The 20,737-nt window shown below is 49.2% G+C and overlaps 1 protein-coding gene across 4 annotated transcripts in view; it reads left to right on the forward strand.

Annotated features, from left to right (window-relative positions):
- RBM23 (RNA binding motif protein 23) overlaps positions 1-20,737 on the forward strand; it is a 298,094-nt gene that overhangs the window by 107,946 nt on the left and 169,411 nt on the right. For all 4 annotated transcript variants that reach the window (XM_063913568.1, XM_063913567.1, XM_063913569.1 and 1 more), the window contains one exon: positions 13,927-14,070. In XM_063913568.1, the coding sequence (XP_063769638.1) occupies positions 13,999-14,070 (72 nt within the window). In that variant the 5' untranslated portion in view covers positions 13,927-13,998. The remainder of the gene's footprint in view (positions 1-13,926; positions 14,071-20,737) is intronic.

The raw sequence follows: 20,737 nt of genomic DNA on the forward strand, positions 1-20,737 counted from the left end.
CGGCACTTACACTGACCCGACAGGTTCTGACTCAGATACGGCTGATGGGGAGGGTGGTTCACATGTGGATGTTCCTGATCTTTTGGAGGCTATTAAGTTAATTTTACAGATTACGGATGATCCCGAGCCATCCGTTCCTCCTAAGAAACCAGATAGGTTCAAGCGTCAGAAGGTGATTAAACAAGTTTTACCTCACTCTGACCACCTAATTGATATACGTCAGGAACCCTGGGAAAACCCCGGTACGAAGTTTGTACCTCAAAAGAAGATGCTGGCTCGCTATCCCCTCGCGCCGCAGCTGTCTAAGAATTGGGAAACGCCTCCTCCAGTAGACTCACATGTGGCTAGGATGGTGGTTTCCTCAGCTCTACTGGTCACCACCGTCGCGTCTCTAAAAGAGCCTACGGATAAACGTGTGGAGGGTTGTCTGAAAGCGATTTACACCCTCACGGGTGCTGCACAAAGGCCCACTATTGCAGCTACTTGGGCTGCAGAGGCCATTGAAGCATGGGCCTTGGAGTTAGATGCTGAAATCTCCTCTGACCATGCTAGACAATGCTTGTCTTTATATTGTCACAGCTTCTCGTTATATTAAAGAGGCGGCTTCTGATGCCGGTATCCTAGCAGCCAAGGCCTCTACTACGTCAGTCCTAGCTTGCCGGATATTGTGGCTGAGATCCTGGTCTGTGGATCTGGACTCTAGAAAAACCCTGGAGGTACTCCCTTTTAAGGGAGATATTCTGTTTGGGGAGGATTTAAATAAGATTGTGGCTGACTTGGCTACTGCCAAAATTGCCTGTCTGCCAAGTACTGCTCCTGTGTCGAAGGCTAAAGGTACTTCCTTTCGTCCTTCAGGTAAAGCAAAAGGTCAGGCGTACAACAAGCAGGCCCGCACTTCCAAACCTGGTAAGCCAAAGCCCAAAAGAGCCTGGGCGGCCCGTCAGCCAGCTTCCAAGACAGATAAGCCTGATGCATGACGGGGTGGGCCTCCCTCTGGGGGATCCCAGGGTGGGGGGCCGGCTTCTAGGGTATACCCAGGAATGGTTGAAGACCACTTCAGATGCCTGGGAACGGGAAGTAGTCACTCGAGGTTACGCCATAGCATTCAAAAACCGACCCCCTCATCGATTTTGCCAGACAGATGTCCCGTTGGACAAGACAAAGGCAAACACTCTACATTCGGTGGTACAGACCCTCCTGGATACAGGACTCGTAGTACAGGTGCCTCTTGCGCAGAGGGGCCGGGGGTACTATTCTCCGCTGTTTCTAGTCCCGAAACCGAATAGGTCCTCCCGGCCCATTCTCAACCTCGAGGCATTGAACAGGTTTGTGAAGGTTTCCAAGTTCCGGATGGTAAACCTTCACTCTATAGTTCTGGCCTTGGAACCTGGGGACTTCATGGTCTCCCTGGATATACAGGATGCTTACCTGCATATTCCTAAGGCAGTGTCTCATCAGCAATACCTGAGATTTGCGATTGGCAACTGCCATTACCAGTTTCGGGCGTTACCTTGTGGTTTAACACTGGCTCCGCGAGTCTTTACAAAAGTCATGGCGGTGATGACGGTGGTACTCCGCCGTCAAGGGGTCAAGATCCTGACGTATTTGGAAGACTTGTTAATCCCGGCAAATTCCCCCGAACTTCTCCTGCGTCATCTAGATGTGACGGTCCGGTTTCTGCAAGCCCACGGGTGGCTCATCAACTGGAAGAAGTCATCCCTGATCCCTGCTCAGCGCATGGTGCATCTGGGAGCACTATTGGACACTCACAACCAGCGGTTGTTCCTGTCTCAGGAGAAAGTCCTGAAACTTCAGGACAGGATTCGTTGCTTCCTATCTCGTCCGCAAGTGTCGATACATTCGGTGATGCAGGTGCTGGGCCTCATGGTGTCAGCATTCGACATGGTGTAGTATGCTCAATTTCACTCTCGCCCTCTCCAGAGGCTGATTCTAGCCAAATGGACCGGCCTGCCTCACCGGATCAGGTCTCAAATGGGCTCATTGACTCCGGAGGTCCGTCTGTCGCTGCTCTGGTGGCTCCGGGACCAACAACTGTGCAGGGGCCGTCCGTTCTGGATATCCAACTGGGTCCTGTTGACGACAGATGCCAGTCTAAGAGGTTGGGGGCGCGGTGCTGGAGCAACACTCCCTTCAGGGACGGTGGACCAAGGAGGAGTCCCTCCTCTCAATTAATATTCTGGAGTTGCGGGCGGTCTTCAATGCCTTGAACCTAGCCCAGCATGTAATTCAGAACCGTCCTGTTCAAGTACAGTCGGACAACGCCACCACAGTGGCTTACATAAATCATCAAGGCGGCACTCGAAGCCGCCTAGCAATGAAGGAATTCTCACGGATTCTACATTGGGCAGAACGCCATCTACCGGCCCTATCGGCAATATTCATTCTGGGAGTCCTGAATTGCGAAGCGTTTTTTCTCAGTCGTCAGGACGTGCATGCCAGCGAGTGGGGCCTCCATCCAGGAATGTTTCAACTCCTAGTGGAAAGGTGGGGCCTTCCAGACGTAGATCTGATGGCGTCTCGACACAATCACAAGGCTCCGGTCTTCGGCACAAGGGATCCTCAAGCAGCATTCGTGGATGCGCTGGCGGTACCGTGGAGATTTCGGCTGCCGTACGTGTTCCCTCCGGTGTCGCTCCTGCCCAGGGTAGTTCAAGCAAGAAAAAGGAATTCTGCTTCTCATAGCTCCAGCGTGACCCAGATGGCACTGGTTCTCAGACCTGCAAGGCCTATCGTCAGAGCGTCCAATTCTACTTCCACAACGCCCAGACCTCCTCGTTCAGGGCCCCTGTGTCTACCAGGACCTAGCCAGGCTGTCTTTGACGGCGTGGCTCTTGAAGCTTCCGTCTTGAGGGCTAAAGGGTTTTCTGAGGCGGTCATTCAAACTATGTTGCGGGCCCGGAAACCGGCTTCTGCTCTGATTTACTATAGTGTCTGGCATTCTTACTTTGTTTGGTGCGCATCTAACGATTGTGACGCTTCCAAGTTTAGTATAGCCAAGTTGTTGGCTTTTCTTCAGCAGGGCCTGGACTTAGGCCTGCGTCTGGCCTCCTTCAAGGTTCAAATATCTGCCTTGTCGGTGTGGTTTCAGAGAAAAATTGTGACCTTACCTTATGTGCATACCTTTACTCAGGGCGTGTTGCGTATCCAACCTCCCTATGTCCCGCCTGTGGCTCCTTGGGACTTGTCGGTGGTTTTGGAGGCGTTACAAGAGTCTCTGTTTGAACCTCTTGGTTCAGCTGACCTTAAGTGGCTTTCCCTTAAGGTGGTGTTTCTGCTGGCTATTGCTTCAGCTAGAAGAGTGTCGGATTTGGGTGCCTTGTCCTGTAGTTCCCCATATCTGATATTTCACCGTGACCGGGCGGTTCTTAGGACTCGTCCCGGCTATCTACCTAAGGTGGTTTCTTCGTTCCACCTTAATCAGGAGATTGTAGTTCCGGCACTTGTTTCTCCTGATCTGTCTCCCAAAGAGCTGTCTTTGGATGTGGTACGGGCTCTCCGTATCTATGTGAAGAGAACTGCTCCTATTAGGAAATCTGATTCTCTTTTTGTTGTGTTTGGGTTTCACAAACGGGGCTGGCCTGCTCACAAGCAAACTCTGGCCAGATGGATTAGAATGGTGATTGCACATGCTTATGTGAAGGCTGGTCTCTCTGCTCCTGATTACATTAAGGCCCTTTCTACTCTGTCTGTTGGACCTTCTTGGGCGGCCCAACGTGGTGCGACCCTTGAACAATTGTGCAAGGCGGCTACGTGGTCCTCTGTGAACACGTTCATAAGGTTCTATGCCTTCGATACTGACGCTTCACAGGATGCTTCCTTTGGACGCCGGGTTCTTGTGCCCGCTACAGTGTGTCCCCTCCCATAAGGAACTGCTTTAGGACATCCCCATTTTCCATTCCTTGTGGAGCCCAGTGTACCCCGCAGCAGAAAACAAGTTTTATGGTAAGAACTTACCTTTGTTAAAACTCTTTCTGCGAGGTACACTGGGCTCCACGAGGCGCCCACCCTGACGCACTTAGCTTCTTTGGGTTGGTATGGCATTAGCCGCTGACACGTCTCCTGTCGTGAGAATGCGGGAACAGTCAAAGCTTTGAGCCTATTGGTGCCTCGGATCAAGATCCTACTCTACACCCCATTGTCCATTCCTTGTAGAGCCCAGTGTACCTCGCAGAAAGAGTTTTAACAAAGGTAAGTTCTTACCATAAAACTAATTTTTCTGATGGCCTCCAGAAGAATTGTTCTGTCTGCCAGCAGTGCCGGCAAGCCTGACTTGAAGAAACGGTGAGGTGGGGGATCCTGAAACTACAGTCTGTGCCCTCTGGACACTATATCCAGGACCCAGGGGTCCAGACCAGACGACACCCAGACGTGGCTAAACTGCCGGAGTCTTGCCCCCACCTGACCCTCCTCCAGGCCTAGCTGTCCACCGTCAAGCGGTGGATTTAGGGGTATCAGAAGCGGGCTTCTGGGTTTGGGAACCTGCGGGAGCAGGTTTCTTTCCTTTGGCACGACCACCTCTGAAGAAGGTGTTCGAAGGCTTGTTCTTTCTAGGCCTCGCAGGCCGAAAGGACTGTGACGTGGCTGGTGTTAAAGGCTTCTTCGTAACCGGTGCAGCTGAGGGGAGAAAAAGAGACTTACCCGCAGTAGCCACGCATCCAGCGCCTCCCCAAAGAGAGCCTGACCTGTATATGGTAGGCCCTCCACACACTTCCTGGATTCCGCGTCCGCAGACCAGTGGCGCAGCCAGAGACCCCTGCAAGCCGAGACGGACATGGAGGAGATCCCCGCAGCCATGGAACCCAGGTCCTTCATGGAATCTACCAGGAACCCTGCAGAATCCTGAATATTACGTAAAAATAAATCAACGTCACCTTTATCCAGTGTAGTCGATTCCTCCTGTAGAGTGATAGACCACTTGGCAATAGCTTTTGTAATCCAAGCACCGGCTATAGTAGGCAGCAAAATAGCCCCTGAAGCCGTGTAAATTGATTTTAGCGTAGCATCCACCTTGCGATCTGCCGGGTCCTTCAACGCGGTAGATCCCAGGACCGGCAACACCACCTGTTTGGACAACCTGGAAACAGAGGTGTCTGCTATCGGCGGGGACTCCCATTTCTTTCTATCTTCCTCTGGGAAGGGAAAAGCAACTAAGACTCTCTCTTAGGAATCTGGAATTTCTTTTCCGGGGTTTCCCAGGCTTTTTCAAAGATAGCGTTTAATTCTTTGGATGCCGGGAAAGTGAGGGGGGGCTTTTTAGGCCTCCTCCACTTGCTCAGGAGCTGTGTCAGGAATGTGTAAAACATCCCTTACAGCTTCAATCATCAACTGCACCCCCTTAGCAAGTGATGCTGTCCCCCTCAACACATCCCCGTCACCGTCTGCAGTGTCAGAATTGGTGTCAGTTTCATCCTGCATAAGCATTGCAAGCATACGTTTCTGAGAATGTACCACAGCGGACCCCGAGGAAGCAGTATCAGACCATACAACCATAGAAGATTGCAGGACCTGAGTGGCATGTTCAGTCCTAGCCACCCTATCTGAAATTTGAGAAATAGTCCCCCTCAGAGAGACTAACCATTCTGTCTCTCTAGCGGGGATCTGCGCTACAACAGTGCAATACTGATTACATGGAATGGAGTCTTCTTGGGAAGACATCCTCTGCAGCATATGAAACAGTGTCCCTAGACATGTTGTCACACACCCACCAAACACCCCACAAACACACAGGGTAGTGGGCAGACAGAGTTTCCCCCCCAAGAATGGCAGAGAGACACAGAGATTGGAGCCAACCCACACACAGCGCTATAACAGGTACAGGGAGACCCCACACCAGCGCTGACTGAGCCCTTTAATAGGTGACATAGCCCTTCACAGACACCCCTCCCTTCTACACCCCCCTGGTACCATATAGATCGCTGGAGGGACCTGGACATCCGCTGGCTGAGAGCTGCAGGCAGGAAAATGGCGCTGAACGCTGCTGGGTCCGCTCTGAGGAGAAGCTCCGCCCCCCGCAATGGCGCCGGCTTCCCGCTCTTCTTTAGATTATACTGGCCCGGAGCATTTTTCTGCTGGCCGAGAACCGCGGACCCCAAAAGGCTGGACAGGTCAGTAAGGGTCTGGAGCAGGCTCAGGGCGCCCCTCCAAGTGCCGCACCTCAGTACCGCTGAGCCATTCTGGAGCGCGGGACCCCCCCGTTTGTGAGGGGGGACAGTGACTTGCCAACTTCATCTCTGAAAGGGGGTGGCGGCTGGCTGCTGGGGCGATCGTTCCCTCGAGCTCAATGTCCAGTCAACGGAGGCAGTGGCTCAGCCCCCGCAGGGTGGACACTGCCCCCCCCCTCCCCACCCCACCCCCCTCAGTCCCTCGATGCAGGCAGGCTGTCGCCAGCAGCCTCCTGTAAAGAAATAAACTCTAAAAAAAACTTTTACCAAGGAAGCTCAGGAGAGCTCCCCTAGCTGTGACCGGCTCCTCCAGGCACATTTTCTAAACTGAGTCTGGTAGGAGGGGCATAGAGGGAGGAGCCAGCCCAAACTGTTAAACTCTTAAAGTGCCAATGGCTCCTGGTGGACCTGTCTGTACACCATGGTACTAATATGGACCCCAGCATCCTCTAGGACGTAAGAGAAAGGAAACTGATTGGTGGTAACTTACAATGGACAGCAGTATCCTGGGGAGGAGGCACAGGTTATGGGTCTGAAGTTGACGTTTCAGTAATGATTCAGCACTGTAACCTAACAGTGGAAACGGCCAACACGGGAGGATAAGGTGTTTTACACCCAGGACAACATTGTAAGAAAGATACAGCCTCCAGAAGTTGCAAATATTACTACTTCCCAGTGATTTGTGTGATGCACGGCACACTAGTTTTCTCTGACGTCTTAGTGGATGCTGGGAACTCCGTAAGGACCATGGGGAATAGACGGGCTCCGCAGGAGACTGGGCACTCTAAAAGAAAGATTAGGTACTATCTGGTGTGCACTGGCTCCTGCCTCTATGCCCCTCCTCCAGACCTCAGTTAGAATCTGTGCCCGGCCAGAGCTGGGTGCTACTAGTGGGCTCTCCTGAGCTTGCTAGAAAGAAAGTATTTGTTAGGTTTTTTATTTTCAGTGAGATCTGCTGGCAACAGACTCACTGCTACGTGGGACTGAGGGGAGAGAAGCAAACCTACCTGCGTGCAGCTAGCTTGTGCTTCTTGGGCTACTGGACACCATTAGCTCCAGAGGGTTCGAACACAGGGCCTGCCCTCGATCGTCCGTTCCCGGAGCCGCGCCGCCGTCCCCCTTGCAGAGCCAGAAGACAGAAGAAGGAGATGAAATCGGCGGCAGAAGACTCCGGTCTTCATTAAGGTAGCGCACAGCACTGCAGCTGTGCGCCATTGCTCCCACTGCACACCACACACTCCGGTCACTGTAGGGTGCAGGGCGCTGGGGGGGGCGCCCTGGGCAGCAATAAGAATACCTTTTGGCAATATATACACATAATACAGTTTGGAAAACTGTATATGTGTAAAAAAACCCGCCATTAAGCTATACAAAACGCGGGAGAAGCCCGCCGCTGAGGGGGCGGGGCCTTCTTCCTCAGCACACCAGCGCCATTTTCTCTTCACAGCTCCGCTGGAAGGACGCTCCCCAGGCTCTCCCCTGCAGTATCCTGTACAAGAAGGGTAAAAAAGAGAGGGGGGGCACATAAATTTAGGCGCAAAATAGGATGATAAGCAGCTATTGGGAAATATCACTCATTATAGTGTAAATCCCTGTGTTATATAGCGCTGTGGTGTGTGCTGGCATACTCTCTCTCTGTCTCCCCAAAGGACTTTGTGGGGTCCTGTCCTCAGTCAGAGAATTCCCTGTGTGTGTGCGGTGTGTCGGTACGGCTGTGTCGACATGTTTGATGAGGAGGGTTACGTGGAGGCGGAGCAAGCGCAGATAAGTGTGGTGTCGTCCCCGACGGGGCCGACACCGGATTGGATGGATATGTGGAAGGTCTTAACAGACAGTGTCAACTCCTTACATAAAAGGTTCGATGACGCAGCAGCTTTGGGACAGCCGGGATCTCAGCCCGCGCCTGCCCAGGCGTCTCAGAGGCCATCAGGGGCTCATAAACGCCCGCTAGCTCAGATGGTAGACACAGATGTCGACACGGAGTCTGACTCCAGTGTAGATGAGGATGAGACAAATGCACAGTCTACAAAAGCCATCCGATGCATGATTACTGCAATGAAAAATGTATTGCACATTTCTGATGTTAACCTGGTTACTACCAAGAAGGGTATTATGTTTGGGGAGAAAAAGCAGCCAGTGACTTTTCCCCCATCTGATGAATTGTGTGAGGAAGCGTGGAGTTCCCCCGATAAAAAAACTAGTGATTTCTAAGAGGTTACTGATGGCGTACCCTTTCCCGCCAACGGACAGGTTACGTTGGGAAACATCCCCTAGGGTGGACAAGGCGCTCACACGCTTATCAAAAAAGGTGGCACTGCCGTCTCAGGATACGGCCGCCCTAAAGGAGCCTGCGGATAGAAAGCAGGAAGCTATCCTGAAGTCTGTGTATACACACTCAGGTACTATACTGAGACCTGCTATTGCTTCAGCATGGATGTGTAGTGCTGCAGCCGCATGGTCTGATTCCCTGTCAGACAACATTGATTCCCTCGACAGGGATACTATTTTGCTAACCATAGAACATATAAAAGACGTCGTCTTATATATGCGGGATGCACAGAGGGACATTTGCCTGCTGGCATCTAGAATTAATGCAATGTCCATTTCTGCCAGGAGAGTATTATGGACTCGGCAGTGGACAGGTGATGCTGATTCTAAAAGACACATGGAGGTTTTGCCTTATAAGGGTGAGGAATTGTTTGGGGACGGTCTCTCGGACCCCGTATCCACGGCAACAGCCGGGAAGTCAACTTTTTTACCTCAGGTTCCCTCACAGCCTAAGAAAGCACCGTATTATCATGTACAGTCCTTTCGGCCTCAGAAAGGCAAGCGGATCAGAGGCGCATCCTTTCTGCTCAGAGGCAGGGGTAGGGGAAAGAAGCTGCACCAGGCAGCCAGTTCCCAGGAACAAAAATCCTCCCCCGCTTCCTCTAAGTCCACCGCATGACGCTGGGGCTCCACCGGCGGAGCCGGGTGCGGTGGGGGCGCGTCTCCGAAACTTCAGCAACCAGTGGGTTCGCTCACAAGTGGATCTCTGGGCTGTACAAATTGTATCTCAGGGATACAAGCTGGAGTTCGAGGCGACTCCCCCTCGCCGTTACCTCAAATGAGCCTTGCCAGCTGCTCCCAGGGAAAGGGAGGTAGTACTGGCGGCAATTCACAAGCTGTACCTCCAGCAGGTGATAATCAAGGTTCCCCTCCTTCAACAGGGACGGGGTTACTATTCCACAATGTTTGTGGTACCGAAACCAGACGGTTTGGTGAGACCCATTCTGAATTTAAAATCCTTGAACACTTATATAAGGAAGTTCAAGTTCAAAATGGAATCGCTCAGGGCGGTTATTGCAAGCCTGGAAGAGGGGGATTTTATGGTGTCACTGGACATCAAGGATGCTTACTTGCATGTCCCCATTTACCCACCTCACCAGGAGTACCTCAGGTTTGTGGTACAGGATTGTCATTACCAATTCCAGACGTTGCCGTTTGGTCTGTCCACGGCACCGAGAGTATTTACCAAGGTAATGGCCGAAATGATGATACTCCTTCGGAAGAAGGGAGTTATAATTATCCCGTACTTGGACGATCTCCTTATAAAGGCGAGGTCCAGAGAGCAGTTGTTAGTCAGCGTAGCACTCTCTCGGGAAGTGTTGCAACAGCACGGCTGGATTCTGAATATCCCAAAGTCGCAGCTGATTCCTGAGACGCGTCTGCTTTTCCTGGGCATGATTCTGGACACAGAACAGAAGAAGGTGTTTCTCCCGGTGTAAAAAGGCCCAGGAATTGTCCTCTCTGGTCAGGGACCTCCTGAAACCAAAACAGGTGTCGGTGGCTTCTTACGAAGCAATTCCCTTCGGCAGGTTCCATGCAAGGATCTTTCAGTGGGATCTGTTAGACAAATGGTCCGGATCGCATCTTCAGATGCATCGGTTGATCACCCTGTCCCCAAGGGCCAGGGTGTCTCTGCTGTGGTGGCTGCAAAGTGCTCATCTTCTCGAGGGCCGCAGATTCGGCATACAGGACTGGGTCCTGGTGACCACGGATGCAAGCCTCCGAGGATGGGGGGCAGTCAATCAGGGACGGAACTTCCAAGGACAGTGGTCAAGTCAGGAGACTTCACTACACATAAATATACTGGAACTAAGGGCCATTTACAATGCCCTGAGTCAAGCAGAGCCCCTGCTTCAAAACCAACCAGTGCTGAATCAATCAGACAACATTACGGCGGTCGCCCATGTAAACCGCCAGGGCGGCACAAGAAGCAGGATGGCGATGGCAGAAGCCACAAGGATTCTCCGATGGGCGGAGAATCACGTGCTAGCACTGTCAGCAGTGTTCATTCCGGGAGTGGACAACTGGGAAGCAGATTTCCTCAGCAGGCACGACCTCCACCCGGGAGAGTGGGGACTTCATCCAGAAGTCTTCACGCAGATTGTAAACCGTTGGGAACGGCCACAGGTGGACATGATGGCGTCCCGCCTAAACAAAAAGCTAAAAAAATATTGCGCCAGGTCAAGGGACCCTCAGGCGATAGCTGTGGACGCACTAGTGACACCGTGGGTGTACCAGTCGGTTTATGTGTTCCCTCCTCTTCTTCTCATACCCAAGGTACTGAGGATAGTAAGAAAGAGAGGAGTAAGAACTATACTCATCGTTTCGGATTGGCCAAGAAGAACTTGGTACCCAGAACTACAAGAAATGATATCAGAGGACCCATGGCCTCTGCCTCTCAGACAGGACCTGTTACAGCAGGGGCCCTGTCTGTTCCAAGACTTACCGCGGCTGCGTTTGACGGCATGGCGGTTGAACGCCGGATCCTAACGGAAAAGGGCATTCCAGATTAAGTGATTCCTACGCTGATAAAAGCTAGGAAGGATGTGACAGCAAATCATTATCACCGCATATGGCGGAAATATGTTGCCTGGTGTGAGGCCAGGAAGGCCCCGACAGAGGAATTCCAGCTGGGGCGATTTCTGCACTTCCTACAGTCAGGTGTGACTATGGGCCTAAAATTGGGGTCCATAAAGGTCCAGATTTCGGCCCTATCTATTTTCTTTCAAAAAGAACTGGCTTCACTGCCTGAAGTTCAGACGTTTGTTAAGGGAGTGCTGCATATTCAGCCCCCTTTTGTGCCTCCAGTGGCACCTTGGGATCTTAACGTTGTGTTGGATTTCCTGAAATCCCACTGGTTTGAGCCACTTAAGACCGTGGAGCTAAAATATCTCACGTGGAAAGTGGTCATGCTATTGGCCTTAGCTTCGGCTAGGCGTGTGTCAGAATTGACGGCTTTGTCATGTAAAAGCCCTTATCTGATCTTTCATATGGACAGGGCAGAATTGAGGACTCGTCCCCAATTTCTCCCTAAGGTGGTATCAGTGTTTCATTTGAACCAACCTATTGTGGTGCCTGCGGCTACTCGGGACTTGGAGGACTCCAAGTTACTGGATGTAGTCAGGGCTTTGAAATTCTATGTAGCCAGGACGGCTGGAGTCAGGAAAACTGACTCGCTGTTTATCCTGCATGCACCCAACAAGCTGGGTGCTCCTGCTTCAAAGCAAACTATTGCGCGCTGGATCTGTAACACGATTCAGCAAGCTCATTCTGCGGCAGGGTTACCGCATCCTAAATCTGTAAAAGCCCATTCCACAAGGAAGGTGGGCTCTTCTTGGGCGGCTGCCCGAGGGGTCTCGGCTTTACAGCTTTGCCGAGCTGCTACTTGGTCGGGTTCAAACACATTTGCTAAGTTCTACAAGTTTGATACCCTGGCTGAGGAGGACCTTGCCTTTGCTCATTCGGTGCTGCAGAGTCATCCGCACTCTCCCGCCCGTTTGGGAGCTTTGGTATAATCCCCATGGTCCTTACGGAGTTCCCAGCATCCACTAGGACGTCAGAGAAAATAAGAATTTACTCACCGGTAATTCTATTTCTCGTAGTCCGTAGTGGATGCTGGGCGCCCGTCCCAAGTGCGGACTCTCTGCAATACATGTATATAGTTATTGCTTAACTAAAGGGTTATTGTTATGAGCCATCTGTTACTGAGGCTCAGTTGTTGTTCATACTGTTAACTGGGTATGGTTATCACAAGTTGTACGGTGTGATTGGTGTGGCTGGTAAGAGTCTTACCCTGGATTCCAAATCCTTTCCTTGTTGTGTCAGCTCTTCCGGGCACAGTTTCCTTAACTGAGGTCTGGAGGAGGGGCATAGAGGGAGGAGACAGTGCACACCAGATAGTACCTAATCTTTCTTTTAGAGTGCCCAGTCTCCTGCGGAGCCCGTCTATTCCCCATGGTCCTTACGGAGTTCCCAGCATCCACTATGGACTACGAGAAATAGAATTACCGGTGAGTAAATTCTTATTTTTATTATAGAGCAAATAAAAACAATTACAGGTTGAGTATCCTTTATCCAAAATGCTTGGGACCGAAAGTATTTTGGATATGGGATTTTTCCGTATTTTGGAATAATTGCATACCATAATGAAATATCATGGTGATGGGACCTAAATCTAAGCACAGAATGCATTTATGTTTTATATGCTCCTTATACACACAGCCTGAAGGTCATTTTAGACAATATTTTTTATAACTTTGTGCATTAAACAAAGTGTGTGTACATTTACACAATTCATTTGTTTCATATACACCTTATATACACAGTCTGAAGGTCATTTAATACAATATTTTTAATAACTGTGTGTATTAAACAAAGTTTGTGTACATTGAGCCATCAAAAAACACAAGTTTCACTATCTCACTCTCGCTCAAAAAAGTCTGTATTTCGGAATATTCCGTATTTCGGATATTTGGATATGGGATACTCAACCTGTATCTTAATTTGTTCATGGATTTTAGTTATATATCCAGACTACAAAGATGAGCTGTGGTGGTTTTGTTTTGTAATGATGATTATTAGCACTGTATGAAAATGTTGCCTTTCACAGTGATGCACAGGACGGAGCTGCCTAGCATATTTAAATGATAATATTTCTGTTCATATTTAAGCTATATGTCAGATTTCATATTTAATTTTAAAATACCTCATATTGTATAGAGTGAACGAAGAAAAGGTACTTCCAAACAGTTACAATTTGCAGAAGTGTGGTGTGAAAACTTTGTTATAATTGGCGATTTTTTTTATTTTTTATTTTTTTTGTGTGATTTGGAACTACTACATTAGTGTGCTAAAAAAAACATATTTAAGCACTCCTAAACCCGACTGTATTGGGCGTGATCAGCGCTATAACAGGGTCATTTGAGTATCGCCCCTCTATCTCCCGTCACTTTAGACGGGAGATTGGGGTGCGATAAGATTTTAATTCCCCCTTAGAGTTAAATCAAAGTAGTTTCTTATACTTTGGAATGTGTACATTTAATAAATATAAACAAATTGCTGGTTAGGGAAATGTTATTTTTTGTACTTTATGTTCACTTTCTGGAGAATCGCCCTACTGTATATAAGCACATAAAGTGGAATCTGTGGGACACAATTTTCTTTTTTAGTGGTATAACACGCAGACAAGAGAAATTACTGCATAGAGCTAATAATTTGTAATGTAGACCTAGACAATAATTTGTTTTGGATTTGTGTATGGAATTCATTAAAAATAATGGACCTGAGGGTGCATTTGTTTCTGTTAATTAAAAGTAATTTTTGTGTTCTTCAGTAGAAGTGAATGTACTAAATGTATGGAGTGTACCAAACGTATTCACTTCAGTTTTGTTTTTATGCTGTTTGTTCCCATATTTAGTGAGCCTAGAAATAGCCCAGACATTGTTCCTTTCTGCTTGTAAGAACACCATCCACTCGCTGCTGAGCAGACATGGCTTCCGATGACTTTGATATTGTGATAGAGGCAATGTTGGAGGCTCCCTATAAAAACCAAGAAAGAGAGGTAAGATTTTTCACTGGAAAACTTGTATGTGTAAAGGGACACCCAAGAATATATTTTATGGGGATGTAGTTATGTGACCGATGGTCACAATACCTCCCCCTACATCCCGCACCCTCACAATCCCAACGCCTGTATGCTGACCGCCGGTCACGGATACCACACCCATTTTATGTACAGTTGTAACTGGACAGTGTCTGATACCAATATGTCCACCAATGTCAGTATACAAGTAATGGAAGCAGAAATGTAAAAAGAAGTTTTCTCATCTCCCCTTGGTTTAAAAAAAAAAAATCTGTTTCTTTCCTCATGATTTGTATGGTATCAATACCTGCAATAACAAAAAATAATAAGATTTTAAACCTACCGGTAAATCTTTGTCTTCTAGTCCGTAGAGGATGCTGGGGACTCCGTAAGGACCATGGGGAATAGACGGGCTCCGCAGGAGACATGGGCACTATAAAGAACTTTAGAATGGGTGTGCACTGGCTCCTCCCTCTATGCCCCTCCTCCAGACCTCAGTTAGAGAAACTGTGCCCAGAGGAGACGGACAGTACGAGGAAAGGATTTTTGTTAATCTAAGGGCAAGATTCATACCAGCCCACACCATCCACACCTTATAACCTGTAATATACGCAACCAGTTAACAGTATGAACAAAACAGTATCAGCCAACGACTGATCTTAACTGTAACATAACCCTTATGTAAGCAATAACTACATACAAGTCTTGCAGAATTTTGTCCGCACTGGTACGGGCGCCCAGCATCCTCTACGGACTAGGAGAAAAAGATTTACCGATAGGTTTAAAATCTTATTTTCTCTTACGTCCTAGAGGATGCTGGGGACTCCGTAAGGACCATGGGGATTATACCAAAGCTCCAGACCGGGCGGGAGAGTGCGGATGACTCTGCAGCACCGATTGAGCAAACATAAGGTCCTCCTCAGCCAAGGTATCAAACTTGTAGAATTTAGCAAAAGTGTTTGAACCCGACCAAGTCGCCGCTCGTCAAAGCTGTAATGCCGAGACGCCTCGGGCAGCCGCCCAAGAAGAGCCCACCTTCCTAGTGGAATGGACCTTTACAAAATTTGGTAACGGCAATCCAGCCGTAGAATGAGCCTGCTGAATCGTGTTACAGATCCAGCGAGCAATTGTCTGTTTAGAATCAGGAGCGCTAAGCTTGTTGGCTGCATACAGGACAAACAGTGCCTCTGTTTTCCTAACCCGAGCCATCCTGGCTACATAAATCTTTAAGGCCCTGACTACATCAAGGGACTTGGAATCCTCCAAGTCACCCGTAGCCACAGGCACCACGATAGGTTGGTTCATATGAAAAGATGAAACCACCTTAGGCAAAAATTCTGCTCTATCCACATGGAAAATCAGATAGGGGCTCTTGTGGTACAAAGCCGCCAATTCGGACACCCGCCGTGCAGATGCCAAGGCCAACAACATGACCACCTTCCAAGTGAGAAATTTTAAATCCACCGTTTGAAGAGGCTCAAACCAGTGAGATTTTAGGAACTGTAACGCCACGTTAAGGTCCCATGGTGCCACTGGGGGCACAAAAGGAGGCTGGATGTGCAACACTCCCTTTATAAAAGTCTGGACTTCTGGGAGAGAAGCCAATTCCTTCTGAAAGAAAATTGATAGGGCCGAAATCTGTACCTTAATGGAGCCTAACTTTAGGCCCATATACACTCCTGTCTGTAGAAAGTGGAGAAAACGGCCCAGATGGAAATCTTCAGTAGGAGCATTCTTGGCTTCACACCAAGATACATACTTCCTCCAGATGCGGTGATAATGTTTCGCCGTCACCTCCTTCCTAACCTTAATCAGAGTAGGGATGACTTCCTCCGGAATACCTTTCCCCGCTAGGATTTTGTGTTCAACCGCCATGCCGTCATACGTAACCGCGGTAAGTCTTGGAACACACAGGGCCCCTGCTGCAATAGGTCTTCCCTGAGAGGAAGAGGCCACGGATCTTCTGTGAGCATTTCCTGAAGATCTGAATACCAGGCCATTCGAGGCCAATCCGGAACAATGAGTATTGTCTGCACTCTCTTTCGTCTAATGATTCTCAGTATTTTTGAGATGAGCGGAAGAGGAGGGAACACATAGACCGACTGAAACACCCATGGTGTTACCAGGGCGTCCACCGCTACTGCCTGAGGGTCCCTTGACCTGGCACAATACCTCCGAAGCTTCTTGTTGAGGCGTGACGCCATCATGTCTATTTGTGGAAGTCCCCACTGACTTGTTATCTCTGTTATCTCTGCAAAAACTTCTTGATGAAGTCCCCACTCTCCTGGATGGAGATCGTGTCTGCTGAGGAAGTCTGCTTCCCAGTTGTCCACTCCCGGAATGAAGACTGCTGACAGAGCGCTTGCGTGATTTTCCGCCCAGCGAAGAATCCTGGTGGCTTCCGCCATTGCCACTCTGCTCCTTGTCCCGCCTTGGCGGTTTACAGGAGCCACAGCTGTGACGTTGTCTGATTGAATCAGAACCGGTAGGTCGCGAAGAAGATTCTCCGCTTGTCGTAGGCCGTATATGGCCCTCAATTCCAGTACGTTGATGTGTAGACAAGCCTCCTGGCTTGACCATAGTCCCTGAAAATTTCTTCCTTGTGTGACTGCTCCCCATCCTCGGGGGCTCCCGTCCGTGGTCACCAGAGCCCAGTCTTGAATGCCGAACCTGCGACCTTCGAGAAGGTGAGCACTCTGCAGCCACCACAGGAAAAACACCCTGGCCCTGGGGGACAGGCTTATTTTCTGATGTATCTGTAGATGGGACTCCGACCACTTGTCCAGAAGGTCCCACTGAAACGTCCTCGCATGAAACCTGCCGAAGGGGATGGCATCGTTGGTCGCCACCATTTTTCCCAGTACTCGAGTGCATTGATGGACTGACACTTTTTCCAGTTTTAACAGGTCTCTGATTATGTTCTGGAGTTCCTGGGCTTTTTCCATTGGGAAAAAAACCCTCTTTTGTTCCGTGTCCAGAATCATGCCTAAGAAAGATAGCCGAGTCGTTGGAATCAACTGTGACTATGGTAGATTTAGAATCCAGCCATGCTGCTGCAGCAGTCTCAGGGAGATTGACACGCTTTTCTGCAATTGATCTCTCGATCTCGCTTTTATCAGGAGATCGTCCAAGTACGGGATAATTGTGACTCCCTGCCTGCGCAGGAGCACCATCATTTCCGCCATTACCTTGGTGAAAATCCTCGGGGCTGTGGAAAGCCCAAACGGCAACGTCTGAAACTGGTAATGACAGTCCTGTACAGCGAATCTCAGGTATGCCTGATGAGGGGGATATATGCAGTGGCAAACGCAGGATTTGCATGGGGGGGTTTCTAGAACTGGGCGGAGCCAATCACGGGGGTGGGGACTGAGGTGACCCAGTATATGCTGGGTCCGTAAAACTAGTGTGTCTGTGTGTGTGTGTGTGTGTGTGTGTGTGTATATATATATATATATATATATATATCTACATATATATATATATATATATATACATACACATACATATACACATATACATAGCATATTAAACATGCATACATATATATATATATATATATATATGTACACACACATACAGTACACATATATATACACATTTATATATATATATATATATATATATATCATATGTGTGTGTGTGTGTGTTTATATGTATGTATGTATATACATGTGTATATATGTATGCACATGGATATATATGTACTATAATTAAAATAAAGTAAACTTTTATTGCACTGACAAGTGCCACCAGGAAGACAGCAGGCTGCAGAGGACGCTAGACAGCCATTAATAATACTCATGCAGCTAAAAAAAAAATAATTTTTTTTTTTTTTTTTTTTTTTAGTGGAGGGGGGTTTCTGGGTGCTCGGAAACCCCCCTGGGTGCGCCACTGATATGGGGACATGAAGGTATGCATCCTTTATGTCTAGTGACACCATAAAATCCCCCCCCCCCCCCCCCCTCCAGGCTGGAGATAACTGCCCGGAGCGATTCCATCTTGAATTTGAACTTTTTCAAGTACAGGTTTAGGGATTTTAGATTTAGAATGGGTCTGACCGAGCCATCCGGTTTCTGGACCACAAACAGGGTTGAATAGTACCCCTTCCCCTGTTGAACTAGGGGCACCTTGACAATCACTGAATTGCAGCTAAACTATCTCCTTTTCTGGGGGAGAAGCTGGTAAAGCCGATTTGAAAAATCTGCGAGGAGGCACGTCTTCGAATTCCAGCTTGTAGCCTTGGGATACAATTTCCATCGCCCAAGGATCCACGTCTGACTGAATTCAGACCTGGTTGAAGAGTCGAAGACGTGCCCCCACCGGCGCGGACTCCCTCAGTGGAGCCCCATCGTCATGCGGTGGATTCAGGAGAAGCCGGGGAGGACTTCTGCTCCTGGGAACTAGCCGTAGCAGGCATTCTTTTCCCTCTACCCTTACTTCTGGTGAGGAAGGAAGAGCCCCGAACTCTTCTGGACTTATGCGACCGAAAGGACTGCATCTGATATTGCTTTCTTTTGCTGTGGGGGAACATAAGGTAAAAAGGTAGATTTACCCGCGGTAGCTGTGGAAACCAGGTCCACGAGACTTTCCCCAAACAAAACCTCACCCTTGTAAGGCAAAACTTCCATATGTCTCTTTGAGTCGGCATCACCCTCCATTGACGGGTCCACAGGGCTCGCCTAGCAGAAATCGCCATGGCGTTGACTCTTGAACCTAACAGCCCAACGTCTCTGGAAGGGTCTCTCATATATAAGACTGCGTCTTTAATATGACCTAAGGTCAATAAAATGCTATCCCTATCTAGGGTATCTATGTCAGATGACAAGGTATCTGCCCAAGCTGCTACAGCGCTACAAACCCAAGCCGACGCTATTACCGGTCTGAGCAAGGCACCCGTATGTCCATAAATTAATTTTAAGGTAGTTTCCTGTCTGCGATCAGCAGGATCCTTGAGGGCTGCCGTGTCTGGAGACGGTAGCGCCACCTTTTTGGACAAGCACGTTAAAGCCTTGTCCACCTTGGGCGAGGATTCCCACCGGAACCTGTCCTGTGCAGGGAAAGGATAAGCCATAAGAATTCTCTTGGGAATCTGCAGTTTCTTGTCTGGAGTTTCCCAAGCCTTTTCAAATAACCCGTTCATCTCATGAGATGGGGGAAAGGTTACCTCAGGTTTCTTTTCCTTAAACATGCATACCCTCGTGTCAGGGACAGAGGGGTCATCTGTGATATGTAAAACATCTTTTATTGCAATAATCATATAATGAATACTTTTGGCCACCCTTGGGTGTAACCTCGCATCATCGTAGTCGACACTGGAGTGAGAATCCGTGTCGGTATCAGTGTCTGCTACTTGGGACAGGGGACGTTTCTGAGACCCTGGAGGGCCCTGTGATACAGCCAAAGCCATGGCTTGACTCCCTGACTTTACTCTGGACTGTGCTTTGTCCATTCTCTTATGTAATAAAGACACATTTGCATTTAAAACATTCCACATATCCAGCAAATCAGGTGTCAGTGTCGCCGACGGAGACACCACAATCATCTGCTCCACCTCCTCCTTAGATGAGCCTTCCGCTTCAGACATGCCGACACACACGTACCGACCCCCCCCCCCCCCCCCCCCCCCCCCCCCAGCGCCACCGGATACTGGAATAAAATCCCAGTCAGTCCAGCGCTTTTATAAATATAATCACTGCGCCCAATAAATGTGCCCCCCCCCCCCATCTTTTTTGCCCTCTGTATGTGTTCAGCAGGGGAGAGTCCGGGGAGCTAGCTTCTCTGCAGCGTGCTGTGGAGAAAATGGCGCTGGTTAGTGCTGAGGGAACAAGCTCCGCCCCCTCACTGGCGGGCTTCGATCCCGCTCAAATCTTTATACTGGCGGGGGTTTTTGCCATATACTGCCTCTGCAGTATATATCTCTGCCAGTGTCCCTAAAAGGTTAATAATTGCTGCCCAGGGCGCCCGCCCTGCACCCATACAGTGCCGCCAGTGTGTGTGTGATGGGAGCAATGGCGCGCAGCGTTACCTCATAGAAGATCCGAAGTCTTCTGCCGCCTTTGAAGTCTTCTTCTCATACTCACCCGGCTTCTATCTTCCGGCTCTGTGAGAAGGACGGCGGCGCGGCTCCGGGACGAACGGCGAGGGTGAGACCTGCGTTCCGACCCTCTGGAGCTAATGGTGTCCAGTAGCCTAAGAAGCAGATCCTATCATTTAAGTAGGTCTACTTCTCTCCCCTCAGTCCCACGATGCAGGGAGCCTGTTGCCAGCAGTGCTCCCTGAAAATAAAAAACCTAACAAAAGTCTTTTACAGAGAAACTCAGTAGAGCTCCCCTGTAATGCACCCAGTCTCCTCTGGGCACAGGATCTAACTGAGGTCTGGAGGAGGGGCATAGAGGGAGGAGCCAGTGCACACCCATTCTAAAGTTCTTTATAGTGCCCATGTCTCCTGCGGAGCCCGTCTATACCCCATGGTCCTTATGGAGTCCCCAGCATCCTCTAGGATGTAAGAGAAATATTATTTTAGTACATTGTGGTTTATTTATAAAACATACTTTTCATTTTTCTCTTGAGTACATTTCCAGTCTATGCAAGACATTTAGAGGGGAATTCAGTTGTATCAGCTGGACACTATGGGGCCAATTCAATA

The sequence above is a fragment of the Pseudophryne corroboree genome, chromosome 1 (assembly GCF_028390025.1).
Source record: "Pseudophryne corroboree isolate aPseCor3 chromosome 1, aPseCor3.hap2, whole genome shotgun sequence".
NCBI lineage: Eukaryota > Metazoa > Chordata > Amphibia > Anura > Myobatrachidae > Pseudophryne > Pseudophryne corroboree.